At 36.1% G+C, this 19,630-nt stretch overlaps 1 protein-coding gene across 4 annotated transcripts in view; it reads right to left on the reverse strand.

Annotated features, from left to right (window-relative positions):
- DOCK7 (dedicator of cytokinesis 7) overlaps positions 1–19,630 on the reverse strand; it is a 271,372-nt gene that overhangs the window by 186,185 nt on the left and 65,557 nt on the right. For 3 of the 4 annotated variants that reach the window (XM_064282069.1, XM_064282072.1, XM_064282070.1), the window contains exons 8-11: positions 18,554–18,620; positions 17,535–17,684; positions 11,853–11,933; positions 64–229 (exon numbers count right to left, since the gene is read on the reverse strand). In XM_064282069.1, the coding sequence (XP_064138139.1) occupies positions 64–229; positions 11,853–11,933; positions 17,535–17,684; positions 18,554–18,620 (464 nt within the window). Of the gene's footprint in view, positions 1–63; positions 243–11,852; positions 11,934–17,534; positions 17,685–18,553; positions 18,621–19,630 lie in introns of those variants that run through there. The other variant, XM_064282071.1, reaches the window with a different exon arrangement.

A 19,630-nucleotide genomic window follows, 5' to 3' on the forward strand; every position in this document is an offset into this window, starting at 1 on the left:
GCCTATGTAAGAAAAATGGAAAAAAATTAACATTTAGAATTATTTTATATAAAGCACTCCTACCTCCAGTGCTGATTTCTACTTCTGTAGAATCTCTTTCTAAACTTCCAGCACTGCTAACAATATTCATTAAATGAATAGCAGTCCAAGCAAAAGGCATGCGGTATTTCCCAAGTCTTTGGCAAAATTGATCTGCTTGACTTTTCAGCTTCTCCAGTTTTTCCTTGTTCTGCAAAACGGAACTTGACACATTATGTGATTATGCTCAAAAGAAATCAAGGACTATTTCATACTATATAAAGGAAGAGATTAAGAATTCTCAGTTCTCCGCAATACAGAAAAATAACCTGGACCTTTCAGACATCAATTAACTGAACAATCTCACTACATTCTACAAACGTATGGAGTAATCTTAGAAATTTCTGTTTGTGATTATGTCATCTTGGAAGAAAGGAAAGGAGACAAAGTACCAAATATGTTTATTACAAGCACTATTTTAGGAAAGTAAACATCACCATTTTCTAGTCAGCAACTGTTAACCACAAAAATATTCTAGGTTATTGAATTTTAATACTCGTTACATTTTGTTACTATGAAAATGATGAAGGCAACTGAGCCAATCTGAAATAATCCCTAATTTATGACAATCTTGAGGTGGTGGTGGGGTGGGGTCAGTGATAAATTAGCCCAGAGTTGTGATAAAGGAAACAAAGACCAAAATAATCATAAGAGGGCTAAACTCTGTAAAAAGATTTATGGTTCAAAGAGTACACACATATGTGGCAGACATGTTGAAGATGACACAATTTTTTAGGCTTTTCCTGAAATAAACACTAAGATGGCCTACAATAACAAAGATATGGTCCAAGAGTGAAAACCTAAACCAAATCACTCACATACCATTTCCAAGATATACTCTGATGACAGTGCTCTACCTTGAGAATGAGGGCTGGGAAAAGATAGGAAGACAGCTAAATGGTAGCACTACTGATTGCCAGATGTATTATACCCCCAAAATAAGTTCTTGCTTTAAAAGCCTAGATATCAAGTATACTTAACTCTATCAGCCAATGTAGATAAGTAAGGGAAGAGTGGAACAAGCTGCTCCTACACCTATGCGTTCCATATAGCAAACCCATTACCGCTGAGTTGATTCCAACTCATAGCGACCCTACAGACAGAGTAGAGCTGTCCCATAGGGTTTCCAAGGAGTGGCTGGTGGATTCAAACTGCTGACCTTTTGGTTAATAGCCAAGCTCTTAAACGGTGCGCCACCAGGGCTCCCCATATAATAGAGCATATTTAATTTGTAAAATGTCAGCTTGGGGAAAGCCAGAATACTTTTAGCCTGAATTCAACTAGATAGCCAAGGATCAAAGAAAGCCATCACGTGCTCACATCCACCTACATTAGTATAAAAAGTTCAATATTCCTCAAGCTTACCTCTCCTGGCTGTCTCAAGTATTAAATCTTATGTTCACAGAGCCAAGGATCACCAGTTATTCTCACCAGTTTTTTTACTATGTAACTGTATCTGATGACAAAAGAGATATTGCATTTTCTAATTTTATGATATTTCTTAATCATCTGCAGCCAGATGAAGTCCTGGAATACTTCTATTTTTTTAGGAGTTCCATCAATATCACTATTTTGTAAATATACGAAAGTTTTTAATTATTTAAAAGTTAAACTGAATTAACAAAGTCCTTTCCAAGAAACAAAAATTTAAAAAATTAATTAGTTTTGGGGTATAGGAGATTTTAAAGACTGGAACAGCACTGTTTACAAGAGACACACATTAGACCCAACGACACAAATAGGTTGAAAATAAAAGGATGGAAAAAAGTATTTCATGCAAATAACAACCAAAAGACAGATGGAATGGCAATCTTAATATCAGACAAAGTAGACATTAAAATAAAATCTGTTAGAAGAGTTAAAGATAGACATTGTATAGTAATAAGTCAATTTGTCAAGAAGGTTTAACAATCATAAATATATGTGAATCCAACATGAGAGTACCTAAATATATAAAGCAAACACTGATAGAATTGAAGGAAGAAATAGGCAGCACTACAATACAGTTGGAGCCTTCAATACACCACTTTCAATATTGGACACAATGTCTAGAAAGAAGATCAACAAGGAAAGAGAGAACCTGAATGACACTATAAACCAACTAGACTAAACAGACATATATAGAACACTTCAACCAACAGCACAATATATTCTACTCCAGTTCATATGGAATATTCTACATGGACAGACCACATGTTAGGTCACAAGGCAAGTCTCAATAAATTTAAAAAGACTAAACTCATACACAGTATTTTCTCTGACCACAACAGAATAAAACTAGAAATTGAAAACAGGAAAAAAACTACAAAATACACAAACAGGGAAATTAAACAACACACAAATAAATTACCAATGGGTCAAGGAAGAAATCAAAAATCACAAATTCCTTAGAATCAAATGACAATTAAAGCACAGTATACCGAAACCTATGGGATGCAACGAATGCATTACTCAGAAGGAAACAACAATAAATGCCTACATGAAAAAAGAAGATCTCAAATTAACAGGCTAACTCTACAACTTGAGGAACTAGAAAGAAAGAGAACAGTAAATTAAGCCTAAACCTACCAGAAGAAAGGAAATAACAAAGATCAGAGCTGAAACGAAATTCAAAATAGAAAAATACAGGGAATCAATAAATCTAGAAGTTTGTTCTTTAAAAAGATCAATAAAATTGACAAACCTTTAGCTAAACTGAAAAAGAAAAAAAAAAAAAAAAGATACAAATAAACACAATAAGAAATGGAATAGGAGACATTAAAACTGACCTGACAGAAATAAAGAGAATTATGACAGAATATTATGAACAACTGTATGGTAATAAACTGGATAATTAAATGAAATGGAAAATGCTTAAAAGCACACAATCTACCCAAACTGATTCAAGAAGAAATATAGGGGAGGCGGGGCCAAGATGGCTGACTAGGCAGACGCTACCTCGGATCCCTCTTGCAACAAAGACTCGGAAAAACAAGTGAATCGATCACATGCATGACAATCTACGAACCCTGACCATCAAACACAGATCTGAAGAGTTGACCTGAGTGACAGGTGAGCGAAAAGCTGCGCCCTGAATCAGCGACCGCTTCTGGAACCCGCAACCCACCCCACAGCCGTGAGCCCCCGCGGTTCCCTGGTGCCGGGTGGAAGCGCTGATAGCGGCTTGCTGAGGCAGGGCAGGCACGGGACACAGCCCTAACCCCTAGCCCCCTGGGGTAACCTCTGTAGAGACTCACCCAACACAAGCAGGCTGAACACTGACGGGGCTAACGAGAGAACGAACAATCACGGGGACGCAGCGACTGTTTTCGGAGCCTGAAGCCAGCGTCCCAGTCAGAAAACCTAGGCACCGGGCTTTGGACTAGGCGCAGGGGAGCTGAGCACGGCATCCTGAGATGGCGCAAACACGGGGCACAGCCCTAGCCCCCTGAAATAACCCCGGGGGAAGCCCAGCCAGTGCACGCGGGCAGCGAAGCGACGCGGCTGAAAGGAGGAGAAGTCATCGGGAGGCAGAGACTGATTTTGGAGCCAGGAGTGCAGCATCCCAGCCCAGGAACCTTGGCACTGCGCTTTGGACTGGGAGCGGAGGAACTAACCACGGCTTCTGGGACAGCATAAGCACAGGACCCAGGCCTGATCCTTGGGGGCAATCTCTACCCAGCCAGCGCACACAGTCGACATGCCCCTCGGGAATCTCGGATAAAACACTCATCCTGAGCAAGATAAGTAACTCTGTCTATATTCCTGGGTGTAATCTCTCCTATCTATCTGATCCCTCCCTTCCCCTTCCCAGGCGGCTTCATTAACACTGGAATTTCCTGGGCCAGAGAGTGAAGTGCTCTGCGGTTTTTTTGTTCTTTGTTTGTTTGTTTTGTCTCTTCTTAACCCATTCTCCTGGCCTGAGAGAAGCAGCTACAAAAAAACCCAGGGACCTGACTTCCCAAAACTGGACTAAAAATACAGAACCAGCTCCAGCCAACCATTTATGATCCACAGTCTTGGGCTTTCATCCCTACAGAGAACAAGGTGGCTATTATAATGCAAAGGCCATTCTGATAGTGATCTGACTGTAATTGTTTTAGTGGATTACTGGAAAGACAAGTTTCCCAGGTCTGATATCTCTACATATTCAACAGAGCCCTCACTGACCCACAAAGGAGAACTGAGGGCTGAAGCTCCACCCAAACCACCTGACCTAAAGCTATAGGGGTATGAGGATAGTGACACCTACCAATCTGTAGAGGTACTTGCATTGGGTGCCTAAGTTACAGCTGCAGAGCCCACCCACCAAAGTGCTTTAGGAATAGAGACACACCTACCTCACTGGCACTTGGGGGAAGCCTGTCAGCATCCTGCGCCACGTGGAATGTGACCCCCTGCTGCTACTAGAATCTGGTGCACACAACTATCACCACTACTCCTCTAAGCACATAGGTGACAGTCTACCTCACACACTTGGTGACCCAAAATCAGATTCTACTCAAGAATAGTGAATGGACTCTTAGGCTTGTATTTCTGGTACCAGCCAAAACCAGCTGATAAAAGGGCATAAGTGATTCAAAGCCTACAACAATCAAGACAGCGCAATCTAGTAGCCCATCTACGTATATTCAAAGAAAACAAAACAGGATAAGACTCAGCAAATATAAATCATTATAATATTTTATAGATGGCTCGGAGACAGCAGTCGATATCAAACCACATAAAGAAGCAAACCATGATTGCTTCTACAACTCCCCAAATTAATGAATCAAAATCTTTCCCAAATGAAGATATAATCCTGGAATTGCCACATGCAGAACATAAAAAACTAATTTACAGAATGCTTCAAGACATCAGGGATGGCCTCAAAAATGAAATAAGGCAATCTACACAAAAAGCCAAGGAACACACTGATAAAGCAGTTGAAGAAATCAAAAAGATTATTCAGGAACACAGTGGAAAAATTAATAAGCTACAAGAATCCATAGAGAGACAGCATTCAGAAATCCAAAAGATTAACAGTAAAATTACAGAAATAGACAACTCAATAGGAAGTCAGAGGAGCAGAATCAAGGAATTGGAATGCAGAGTGGGGGAGGGGGAGGATAAAGCAATTGACGCCAATATAGCTGAAGAAAAATCAGATGAAAGAATTTTAAAAAATGAAGAAACCCTAAGAATCACATGGGACTCTATCAAGAATAACTTGCATGTGACTGGAATTACAGAACAAGGAGGGATAACAGAAAATACAGAGAGAATAGTTGAAGATCTGTTGGCAGAAAACTTCCCTGACATCATGAAAGATAAAAGGGTATCTATCCAAGATGCTCATCCAACCCCATATAAGACTGATCCAAAAAGAAAATCACAAAGACATACTATCATCAAACTTGCCAAAACCAAAGATAAAGACAAAATTTTAAAAGCAGCCAGGGATAAGAGAAAGGTCTCCTACAAAGGAAAATCAAGAAGAATAAGTTCACACTACTCAGCAGAAACCATGCAGTCAAAAAGGCAATGGGATGACATATATAGAGCACTGAAGGAGAAAAACTGCCAGCCAAGGATCATTTATCCAGCAAAACTCTCTCTCAAATATAAAGGCAAAATTAAAACATTTACAGATAAACACAAGCTTAGAGAATTTGCAAAAACCAAACCAAAGCTACAAGAAATACTAAAGGAAATTGCTCAGAAAATCAATAACATCAGATAACAACACAACACAAAGACAAAGAACAGAACATCCTGATATCAACTCAAATAAGGAAATCACAAAAACAAATTAAGATTAATTTTAAAAAGGAAAAAATGCTCAAAACAGGGAATCACTGAAGTCATTATGTAAAAGATCACAATAATCTAAAAGAGGGACTAAATACAGGAGGCACAGAACTGCCATATGGAGAGGAAAATAAGGCGATATAGGATGATACAAGTTAGGTTTTTACTTAGAAAAATAGGGGCAAATATTTAGGTAGCCACAAAGAGGTCTGACAATTCCATAACTCAAAATAAAAACCAAGAAAAACATAAAGACTCAGCAAACATGAATTCGACTACTATGAAAATGAGGAACACACAATTTATAAAGAAAAATGTCTCAGCACAAAAAAGTAAGTGGAAGAAGGAAACTGTCAAAAACACACACAAAAAGGCATCAAAATGACAGTACTAAACACATTCTTATCCATTATTACACTGAATGTAAATGGACTAAATGCACCAATAAAGAGACAGAGAGTCTCAGACTGGATAAAGAAACACGATCCGTCTATATGCTGCCTACAAGAGACACACCTTAGACTTAGAGACACAAACAAACCAAAACTCAAAGGATGGAAAAAAATATATCAAGCAAACAACATTCAAAAAAGAGCAGGAGTAGCAATATTAATTTCTGAAAAAATAGACTTCAAAGTTAAATCCACCACAAAGGATAAAGAAGGACACTACATAATGATAAAAGGGACAACTGACCAGGAAGATATAACCATATTAAATATTTATGCACCCAATGACAGGGCTGCAAGATACATGAAACAAACTTTAACAGAACTGAAAAGTGAGATAGACACCTCCACAATTATAGTAGGAGACTTCAACACACCACTTTCGGAGAAGAATAGGACTTCCAGTAAGAAGCTCAATAGAGACACGTAAGACCTAAATACTACAGTCAACCAACGTGACCTCATAGACCTATACAGAGCACTCCACCCAACAGCTGAAAATTTACTATTTTTTCTAGTGCACATGGAACATTCTCTAGAATAGATCACATATTAGGTCATAAAACAAACCTTTGCAGAATCCAAAACATCGAAATATTACAAAGCATCTTCTCAGACCACAAGGCAATAAAACTAGAAATCAATAACAGAAAAACTAGGGAAAAGAAATCAAATACTTGGAAACTGAACAATACCATGCTCAAAAAAGACTGGGTTATAGAAGACATTAAGGAGGGAATAAAGAAATTCACAGAATTCAACGAGAATGAAAACACTTCCTATCAAAACCTGTGGGACACAGCAAAAGCAGTGCTCAGAAGTCAATTTATATCGATAAATGCACACATACAAAAAGAAGAGCCAAAGTCAGAGAACTTTCCCTACAACTTGAACAAATAGAAAGCGAGCAACAAAAGAATCCATCAGGCACCAGAAGAAAACAAATAATAAAAATTAGAGCTGAACTAAATGAAATAGAGAACAGAAAAGCAATTGAAAGAATTAACAAAGTCAAAAGCTGGTTCTTTGAAAAAATTAACAAAACTGATAAACCACTGGCCAGACTGACTGAAGAAATACAGGAAAGGAAACAAATAACCTGAATAAGAGACGAGATGGGCCATATCAGAACAGACCCAACTGAAATTATCAGATTATTACGAAAAACTGTAACAAATTTGCAAACCTAGAAGAAATGGATGAATTCCTAGAAAAACACTACCTACCTAAACTAACACAAACAGAAGTAGAACAACTAAATAGACCCATAACAAAAAAAGAGATTGAGAAGGTAATCAAAAAAAGCCCCGGCCCGGACAGCTTCACTGCAGAGTTCTACCAAACTTTCAGAGAAGAGATAACACCACTACTACTAAAGGTATTTCAAAGCATAGAAAATGACGGAATACTACCTAACTCATTCTATGAAGCCACCATATCCCTGATACCAAAACCAGGTAAAGACATCACAGAAAGAGAAAATTACAGACCTATATCCCTCATGAACATAGATGCAAAAATCCTCAACAAAATTCTAGCCAATAGAATTCAACAACATATCAAAAAATTAATCCATCATGACCAAGTGGGATTTATACCAGGTATGCAAGGCTGGTTTAATATTAGAAAAACCATTAATGTAATCTACCATATAAATAAAACAAAAGACAAAAACCACATAATCTTATCAATTGATGCAGAAAAGGCACTTGACAAAGTCCAACGCCCATTCACGATAAAAACTCTCAGCAAAATAGGAATTGAAGGAAAATTCTTCAACATAATAAAGGGCATCTATACAAAGCCAACAGCCAACATCATTCTAAATGGAAAGAGCCTGAAAGCATTTCCCTTGAGAACGGGAACCAGACAAGGATGCCCTTTATCACCGCTCTTATTCAACATTGTGCTAGAGGTCCTAGCCAGAGCAATTAGGCTAAACGAAGAAATAAAGGGCATTCAGATTGGCAAGTAAGAAGTAAAATTATCTCTATTTGCAGATGACATGATCTTATACACAGAAAACCCTAAGGAATCCTCCAGAAAACTACTGAAACTAATACAACAGTTCGGCAGGGTCTCAGGTTACAAGATAAACATATAAAAATCACTTGGATTCCTCTACATCAACAAAGAGAACATCGAAGAGGAAATCACCAAATCAATATCATTCACAGTAGCCCCCAAGAAGATAAAATACTTAGGAATAAATCTTACCAAAGATGTAAAAGACCTATACAAAGAAAACCACAAAGTACTAGTGCAAGAAACTAAAAGGGACCTACATAAGTGAAAAACATACCTTGCTCATGGATAGGAAGACTTAACATAGTAAAAATGTCTATTCTACCAAAAGCCATCTATACATATAATGCACTTCTGATCCAAATTCCAATGACATTTTTTAAAATGATGGAGAAACAAATCACCAACTTCATATGGAAGGGAAAGAAACCCCGGATAAGTAAAGCATTACTGAAAAAGAAGAAGAAAGTGGGAGGCCTCACTCTACCTGATTTTAGAACATATTATACAGCCACAGTACTCAAAACAGCCTGGTATTGGTACAACAACAGGCACACAGACCAATGTAACAGAATTGAGAACCCAGATATAAATCCATCCACATATGAGCAGCTGATATTTGACAAAGGCCCACAGCAGTTAAATGGGGAAAAAACAGTCATTTTAACAAATGGTGCTGGTATAACTGGGTATTTATGTGCAAAAAAAATGAAACAAGACCCATACCTCACACCATGCACAAAAACTAACTCCAAGTGGATCAAAGACCTGAACATAAAAACTAAAACGATAAAGATCATGGAAGAAAAAATAGGGACAACGTTAGGAGCTCTAATACAAGGCATATACAGAATACGAAACATTACTAAAAATGACAAAGAGAAACCAGATAACTGGCAGCTCCTAAAAATCAAACACCTATGCTCATCTAAAGACTTCACCAAAAGAGTAAAAAGACCACCTACAGATTGGGAAAAAATTTTCAGCTATGACATCTCTGACCAGCGCCAGATCTCTAAAATCTATATGATTCTGTTAAAACTCAACCACAAAAAGACAAACAACCCAATCAAAAAGTGGGCAAAGGATATGAACACTCACTTCACTAAAGAAGATATTCAGGCGGCTAACAGACACATGAGAAAATGCTCTCGATCATTAGCCATTAGAGAAATCCAAATGAAAACTACGATGAGATTCCATCTCACTCCAACAAGGCTGGCATTAATCCAAAAAACACAAAATAATAAATGCTGGTGGGGCTGCAGAGATTGGAACTCTTATACACCGCTGGTGGGAATGTAAAATGCTACAACCACTTTGGAAATCTATCTGGCGTTTTCTTAAATAGTTAGAAATAGAACTACCATACAACCCAGAAATCCCATTCCTGGGAATATACCCTAGAGAAATAAGAGCCTTTACAAGAACAGATATATGCACACCCATGTTTATTGCAGCACTGTTTACAATAGCAAAAACCTAGAAGCAACCATGGTGTCCATCAATAGATGAATGGTTAAATAAATTATAGTACATTCACACAATGGAATACTACGCATTGATAAAGAACAGTGACAAATGTGTGAAACATTTCATAACATGGAGGAACCTGGAAGGCATTATGCTGAGTGAAATTAGTCAGATGCAAAAGGACAAAAACTGTGTAAGACCACTATTATAATATCTTGAGAAATAGTATAAACTGAGAAGAAAATATTCTTTGATGGTTACGAGAGGGGGGAGGGAGGGAGGGTGGGAAAGGGTTATTTACTGATTAGTTAGTAGATAAGAACTACTTTAGGTGAAGGGAAGGACAATACTCAATACAGGGAAGGTCAGCTCAACTGGACTGGACCAAAAGCAAAGAAGTTTCTGGGATAAACTGAATGCTTCGAAGGTCCGCGGAGCAAGAGCGGGGGTTTGGGGACTATGGCTTAAGGGGACTTCTAAGTCAATTGGCAAAATAAACTCTATTATGAAAACATTCTGCATCCCACTTTGAAGCGTGGCGTCTGGGATCTTAAAGGCTAACAAGCAGCCATCTAAGATGCATCAATTGGTCTCCACCCACCTGGAGCAAAGGAGAATTAAGAACACCAAGGTCACACGATAACTATGAGCCCAAGAGACAGAAAAGGCCACATGAACTAGAGACTTACATCATCCTGAGACCAGAAGAACTAGATGGTGCCCGGCCACAACCGATGACTGCCCTGACAGGGAACACAACCGAGAACTCCTGAGGGAGCAGGAGAACAGTGGGATGCAGACCCCAAATTCTCATAAAAAGACCAGACTTAACAGTCTGACTGAGACTAGAAGAATCCCAGTGGTCATGGTCCCCAAACCTTCTGTTGGCCCGGGACAGGAACCATTCCCGAAGATTACTCATCAGACATGGAAGGGACTGGACAATGGGTAGGAGAGAGATGCTGATAAAGAGTGAGCTACTTGTATCAGGTGGACACTTGAGACTGTATTGGCATCTCCTGTCTGGAGGGGAGATGGGAGAGTAGAGAGGGTTAGAAATTGGCAAAGGGGTCATGAAAAGAGAGACTGGAAGAAGGGAGCGGGCTGACTTATTAGGGCGAGAGTAAATGGGAGTATGTAGTAAGGTGTATATAAGCTTATATGTGAGAGAATGACTTGATTTGTAAGCTTTCACTTAAAGCACAATAAAAATTATTTAAAAAAAAAAAGAAGAAATATAGAAAACCTCAACACATCCATGACAAGTGAATAGACTGAATCAGTGATCAAAAATCTCTCAATAACAAAAAAAAACATTCCTTGATCAGATGGCTTCACCAGGGAATTCAACCAAACATTTGTAGAAGAAATGACATCAACCGTGTTTAAACTTTTCCAAAAGAGAAGAAAGGAACACTCCTTAATTCATTCTATGACGCAAACATAACCGTGATACCAAAACAAGACAAAAACACAAGGAAAAAAAAAAAAAACTACAGGCCTACATGCCTTGTGAATATAGATGCAAAAATTCTCAACAAAATACTAGCCAATAAAATCCAACAGCATATTAAAAGAGCCATACACCATGAATTTATTCCAGGAATGCAGGGATGGTTTGACATTAGAAAATCAATCAATGTAATACATCACATCAATAGAACAAAGGGGAGGAATGACATGATCGTCTCTATGGATGCAAAAAAAACCATATGATAAAATCCAACACCTTTCTTGATGAAAACACTCAAGAAGGTTAGAATGGAGGAGAAGTTACATGATTCAACTATATGCTGTTTAAAAGAGACACACCTTAGACCCAAGGACACAAACAGGTTGAATGTGAAAAGATGGTAAAAAAAAATTTGAGGCAAATATAGAATATCACAGCACAAACAAAAGCTAGGTGATGAAGTAAATAAAGAATAAAGGAAGAAGGAGCTAGGTCAATAGAAAAAAAAAGGAATTAGTAGTGAAATTCTTTAACATGTTATGCATACTATTCTCCCAAATTATAATAGTAATAATGTGGGGGAAATGAAAGATATGACATTTTACCTTGGCAGCATCTGCTTCTTTGAAAATCATATATGGTTCTGCACATTCTCCAATGTCTCCTTGCTGCAGAACTTTTTCTAACTGTTGATGGCAAAAATGTAAAGATTAATTAGGCTTTAAAAAAAAGTCAGCTACAAATCCATCTCCAATTAGTATAAATTCAAAACGCAAAATTACAATTTAAGAAACACAACTCACAAAACAATGTTCATAACTGGCCAGTACAATAGTTCCCACTTAACCACATTTCTTCAAAATGTCTCATTTTGCCTATGTAAAATCCAGAAACCAAACCAAGTATAAGCAGAAATCTAGAAAAGTCCATGACACATTGCTCATTAGGTAACAGGTTAAAAAAACAAGTGTAAAAAGATCTATATGTCTATATATGCACAGGAACATTACTAGAAAATATTCACTAATTATTAATAAAATTGATACCTCAAATTAGTGAGCACAGGATTTACAAAGAGCTGTTACAAATTAATAAGGTAAAGCAAAAACAATCCAATGAGATAGATTCAGTTATGTGTAAATATATAGAAATTCACTGTATGCTACACTTAAAATTTGTGGGGTTTATACTTACTATGCCTCAATTTAAAAAAACTAAAAAAAAAATTAGAGTTGAAATGAATCACTATTCAATAAATGGTATTGAAAAACTAGTACTTATTTGAAAAAAAATTTTTAAAACGCTACAACCGAATCTCAATAACGGTCTCAAAAAAATTTTTTCCAAGACATCAAATACTTAAAATAAAGCCACCAAAATACTAGAGGAAAATACAGTGAATATTTTTATAACCATTAAGTGGTAAAATCATTTATAAAACCATAATGATACATTTGGCCTATCGTACTTTATTTCTACATGGTAAATAAATAAAGACAGATAACAGACTTAGGGGAAACACCTGTAACAAAGTTAAAATCTCAATATACAATCAAGTGTTAAAAATTAATACTTGTTATAATTGTTTTAAGTTTTTTAAAAAAAATGCAGACATCTCAATATAAAAATGAGCAAATGGCATGAAAAATTTACAAAAGTAGTATGAATATGCAATAAATACACTAAAGTATGATCAATTCCACTACAAATTGGACAAATGCATACTATAAATAAAGTATTATTTACATTAGATTGGAAAAGATGCTTATTAAAAAAAAGAAAACAGCATTATGGAGTTAAGAAAAACCCATAACCAAATCCGTTGCCATCAGATCAATTCCAACTCATACTGACCCTCACAGGACAGAGCAGAACTGCCCCACAGGGTTTCCAAGGTGCTGCTGGTAGATTCAAACTGCTGACCTTTCGGTCAGCAGCAGACCTCTTAACCAGTGCACCACCAGGGTCCAGAGTTAAGAAAAGCCGGAGGAAAAGAAACTTATTTATGTATCATTACTGTACATGTAACCTGCTAAAACCTACATGGTTGATAGGTATTAAAATTTCAAAAGTGCACATGCTTTGACCCATAAATTCACTTCTAAAAAAGGTATTTTTAATAGCTTATGAGACAATTATACAAACGTGTACTACTTCTAGTATTACATATTACATTCTCAGAAAATAAAAAATGCCTAAATGTTTATCTACATGACACTAGAAAATAAATTACAGTTTATGAATACGATGTAATACAAAACCATTTTGTCAATTATGCATATTTAAATCTACTTGCAAAGTCTGTAAAATATTGTTCATTAGGGAGCAGGTTAAAAAAAGTGTAGAACGATCTGTATGTCTACAAATGCACAGAATATTAATAGAAAATGTTCAACAATTGTTAATAATTATATCCAATGCTAGAATTTTAAATAATTTCTATTTTTGTTTTCATATTTCCTTGTAATGGCTCAGTCTTCTGTAGTGAATATGAATAGGAAATATATTCACATAAATCAAATTTTAAAGGTACAAATGAGATCACAGTAAAAAAATTTCTCACATCTCCCTGTCACCAACTATTCATTTCTCCTTTCTGAAAGCAAAAAAAATCAGTTTCTTATTTAACTTTTCTGAAATATTTTACACAAGTAGTCCCCAATCTAGGGCATGTTCAAGTTACAATGAACTGCAATTACAACCATCTTTTTTTTTTTTGGGGGGGGGTACATCTTATCATTAGTAGTATGTACTACATACAGTGTTGCAATGCATAATTTGCTGATGTTATCATTCTCAGATGTTCACTCACAGATGCTCAAAGATTGACTTTATACAGATACTGATAATAAAAAGGCAATAATTATGAAAACTTTAAAAAAAAAAAGAGGTATTCAACTTACATTAGGATCACCTTATGACAGAGTCGTTAGAACAAAACCCATTGTAAGTTGGGGACTACTGTATACAGAATAATAAAGAATATGTGTGTGTGTATACACGTGTATTCACATACATACATACATGCATGTCTTAGCTTCCTAGTGTTGCCATAAGAAAAATGCCACGAGTGGGTGGATTTTAAGAACAGGAATTTATTGTCCCAGAGTGTTGGAGGCTAGAAGTCCGAATCAGGGCACTGGCTCTAAGAGAAGGTCCTTCCTGACTGGTAGCTCTGAGCATTCCTTGGTGTTCCTGGCCTTGCAGACAATCCACCCATGGTCTCTTCCCCCTGTATGTATGTCTCACAGTGTCTCTTTTCCCTTTTTATAAGACACTACTCAGAAAGGATTAGGTTTAGGACCCACCCTATTCCAGTATGACCTTGTTAACATAAGAAAAACCCTATTTCCAAACAGGGTCACATTCACAGGTACTGGGGTTAGAACTTCAACATATAGCTCTGGGGGACACAATTCAATCCGTAACACTTTACTATAAAATTCATTATCTTCCCACATGTAAAATACATTCACCCAGCCCAGCATCCACAAAAGTCTTAACCCATTGCAGCATCCACTCTAAATCCAAAATCTCATCATCTGAATAATCTAAATTAGATATGCATGAGACTAATATAGTTCATCCTAGGGCAAAATTCCTCTCCATCTGTGAACAACCCTTGAAACCTAAGATACAAGTTATCTGCTTCCAAAGGACAACGGTGAAATAGGCATAAGGTAGGTATTTCCATTCCAAAAGGAAGAAATTGGAGGGAAAAGGGGGTCACGGGTACCAAGCAAATCCAAAATCCAGAAGGGCAAAACTCATTAGAACTCAAGGTTGAAAAATAATCCTCTGTTCTCTAGGTACACCTGGGCAACAACATAACCTTCCAGACTCAGGCTACTGGTCCTGCTCTCTGGATTGTGGGCTGTACGCAGAGGCCCCTGGGCCCTGGGCATCAGCCCTACCTTCCAGGCCCACCAGGACAGCAACCCCACGCCCTCGGCCCTGGGTGGCCCCATTCTCCCAGCCCACAGAGTCACTGGCCAGGCCTCCTCAACTTTGATCAGTGGCCCTGTTCTCTTGGCCCACTGACACAGCAGTGTCACCCCCTGGAACCGAGGTTGTGGTCCCACCCAATGAAACCTAGATAGTAGCCCTATCAATTAAAGCCTAGGCAGTAGCCCCACCCTCTAAAACCCAGGAAGCAGGTACCCTGCCACACATGCTCCTTCCAACAGTTCTGCTGGTGTCTGAACTGTTCGCCAGTTCATCCTTTTCATATTCTTGGAGGACAACAGATCAGCCAAGCAGCTTCAACGGCCTATTTTCTGCCTGCTGAATTCCCAGGTATCAGATAGCTTTCCTTCATTTTGTCAGTCTCTGACCCCTTCAACTTAAACTGAGCATTTCTGCTGAGATAATTGATTGGAACCATAGGTTACATGCTTATCTTCAAGTTCTGGTTTCTTTTACCTAAAAGTTCATTTCTAAATCTGTATCTTTCCTCCTGTATCTTACTATAAGTAGCAAGGTGAAACCACACCAAATCAAAGACCCCCACCCAACTTAAAGACACTTTGAGGCGCACAGGTAAGATCAGTACAGCTACCTAGCAGAGTGCAGTCTTCATTGGGTGGCCCCCAGACAACTCAGTTGCATAAACTATTTACTGTTGTATGTCACTGATATTTTTTTTTATGGCAATAACTTAATGATACACAACCAACAGAATTTTTCTCTCAATAAGAAACATCCTGATGGACCACAAATGATTAAATAAAAACTCCTAATTTAGGTAACTCTGTAACTTTCCCTTTTTGAAATTTCAGGAAAGTCTGTGTGTACGTGAGTATATATATATGCATACATATACAATTTACATAGTTGAGATATACAGTACAGTTTTGCACTAGGTTTATTTTTCATTAAACATTGTCATATACACATTTATCATTAAAGTTCTTCAAAATTGTGACTTTAATGGCTACAGTATTATATCATGAATTTCCCTCTTTCCTTATATTGAACATTTACATTCAACATTTCTCATCCTTAATTCTACCTAAGCCATTCAATCCCATGATGACAACCAAATCTTGTCACTAAATAATCTCATTTTCAAACAGTAAGTACAAGCAGTCCCTGGATTATGAACACCCAACTTACGGACTATTCATACTTGCCCTTTCATGTTTTGTAAATTTGCCCTCATTTGAAATGACTGAACCAACCCCTGCTCACAACAAATTCTTCATCGCAATCACCTTTACTTGCTGCACGTGCATCTTTTAAATCATTGAAAAGCTAGTTTTTTCTTGCACTAAAGTAAGGCTAAATAAGAACCATATGCACCTGTTCTGACTTACTTACAAATTCTTAAAGACATACTCAGGGAACGGATCTTGTTCGTAACCCAGGGACCATCACCTTTTATCTTTCTGGCTCATTCCCTCTAAAATGTTCTATTTTATGAAACTTACTATTTCCACCAATGTAAAATTAACTGTGTGTATTATCTTTGTCAATTTGATTAATATCTAGAGCTTAATTTTTACCCTTTAAGTGAAATCCTGAACACTAAAGCTCTGCTTATAGGACAGACTGTTCATTATAACTATGATTGATTTTAACCTGAGTGTATCCAAAATTAGGACATTATTCCTGTGGGTAAATAGAATTCATTTCATGACAATCCTTTTCATAACCTTATTATAAAACTCATTACCTTTTTATGATAATTTTATGTAAATAAAGGTAAAATAATTAAGGAATATATTTTAGGCTATCCTCAAAATATTTTCATGAGGCCAAGTTAAGACAAATTATTCTGTAGCTGAGTAATATCCATATTTAAGAATTTGTAATTCCAATTTTTTTGTAATCTAAGTGTTTGTTTATTTGCTATTATTTGCTTCTATGTATGTAGCATATCTTCAGTCTATTGTTTGTCTTTAACCTATTTTATGACGTTGTTATTATACAGTAATGTTTAATTTTCACTATGAAATCCACCAGTTCTCTTCATTACAGATTTTGGGTTATATCCTGCTTTAGAAGAGCTTCTTTCACCAACAGGATTATATGTAATTCATACTCTTAATTGGCTGGCAGTCAAATCATAATCTTCCATGGCTTCGGTGATTTAACTTTCAGTATTTATATAATTTCAGAACTGAATGATAAAATTAAAGCACCTACAGTGTATGTCCAATATTGTGTTAACAAATATTGAGAAGAAAAAATAAGGTAAAATCCTTGTCCTTGAAAAGTTTGCAATACAGACAGACAAGTATACAGACACTGCAAATATAAACAAATATATTTATCATTATTCTCACCTTTATCACAAGAAAAACATCTTGGGAAGGATAGGTGATAGAAAAAATAGCTGATCTTGCCAGGGTGGTAATGGCAGCAGGAGGTACATGTGGACGTAACAGCCCTTTCATCTGCTCAGAATTAAGGTCAAAATAAAAGTTTTCTGAAATCTAAAAAAACAGATTCGTATATTAAATTTTAAAATCAATGCATTTTACAAAAACTCATAAAAATCACCCATACCAACTCCTAAAATATTATAGATATTAGAACATTATACTCTAACCTACAGTTTATCTTATATTTCTCTGAAACCATCTTTATACATCAAAGTCAAGGCAAAAGAAATATAACAACTATTTGGGGAATAAAACATAGTAAACATATTCTAAAGAATCATATACTAAAGTCTTTTGATTAAAAATATAACTTTTAATAAAGCACACAAAGAAATTATCATTGAGATGAATTATTTCGTTAAATTTTTTTTTTAAATATATGAACAGTATCTCAGTTTTGATTTAGCAAATACAAATTTCTGAAGCAGAGTTCCACAGCAGAAATCCATATCTTTCATGTTAACAGCAAAACTCACTGAAGGCACTTCAAGTCTCTACATACACTAGACTTAGAATATTAAATTAAGAAATGTGGTATGAGATAGCGCTTTGAAAAACTCCTAAGTGCAATAAAGATACGATAGTAAAATTCAAGACATAATATTTAAAATATAAATGATCTTCTACCTAGTGAGAATCTGAGAATTATACCAACAAAAATTAACTGCCATTATCAGTCTCTTCTCATATACCATTTAACTAAAATGCTTTTCTCGTATTATGTTTTCTAAACTAAAACAAAGTTGCTTTTCTTTCTTTTGACACTCTTTCAGTGAAAAAAACTAGGTTTCATCAGTTTTCTCTCTTAAAAAGACCCATGCTTAATAATTCTCAAAAAAAGTTACTTATAAAACAACTTAAAAACTGATTTCTAAAATCTATGACTGTGACAAAACACTACATTCAAATTATATAATTACCTTTTTCTTTTCCTTGACATCATATAAAGCCAAACTTGCAAAAATGGGTTCAATTTCAATCTCAAACCTTTAAGAAGAAAAAGCATACAGTAATTTTAAAATAAATATTAAAAAAAAAAAACCTAGAAGGAAATTTTCACTCCAAAAAAAATTTTCTACATCTGTGCCACTGCCTACACTATACCTTCTTCCTAAAATACATTTTTCTATGTGTATCTTTCACAGTATGAATCAACCATTACCTCCTTGATTTCTCCAGCTACAGGTAATGTCAAACTGCCTAAAAGCTCCGCTGCATTTTATCATCTCTATTTTGTGGCACTACTCATTTTCCTACCTGTAAGTTAGTTATTTATATACATGATAACATTTACATTTTAAGTAAGCTTTAAAAATAAAAGCCTAATGCAGTGTATTTTTTCAGATCAGAAATGATATATTCAATGCAAAATACTTTAGAAAATATGTAAAAATATATGTATATATATGCTGGTATATAGAAACGAAGCTTATATTCTGTATCAGGAACTGGCAAATATTTTCTATAAAAAACCAGAAAAAGATTTTAGGCTTTACAGGCTATATACGGTCTCTGTCACAATTACTCAATTCACCCATGTAGAGCAAAAGCAGTCAGGCAATATGTAAATAACTGAACATGACAGTGTTTCAATAAAACTTTCGTTATGGACACTAAAATTTGAATTCCATGTAGTTTTTTCATGTTACGAAATATTATTCTCCTTTTAATTTTTTTCAGATACCATCCTTAGCTTATGGCTGTACAAAACAGGCAGTAGGCTAGATTTGGTCCATGTGCCATAGTTTGCTGATCCCTGTTTTATAAAATAACTATTGATACATATGAGTGTATTACCAATCTTCCTACTAAATTATAAACTTTTTTGATGGCATTTTTTATATTCAGCTTTAAAACGACCACAAAGGTTGCGCGATGGTTAGCTTAAAGGTAGGCAATTAAAATTAATTATTGAATGACTAACTCCCATAAATGTTTAATTTTTTTTAACAGCCTTCACATAATGTGGTTTATGGGCAGAAACGAACTAAAACACT

This window comes from Loxodonta africana, chromosome 3 (assembly GCF_030014295.1).
Source record: "Loxodonta africana isolate mLoxAfr1 chromosome 3, mLoxAfr1.hap2, whole genome shotgun sequence".
NCBI lineage: Eukaryota > Metazoa > Chordata > Mammalia > Proboscidea > Elephantidae > Loxodonta > Loxodonta africana.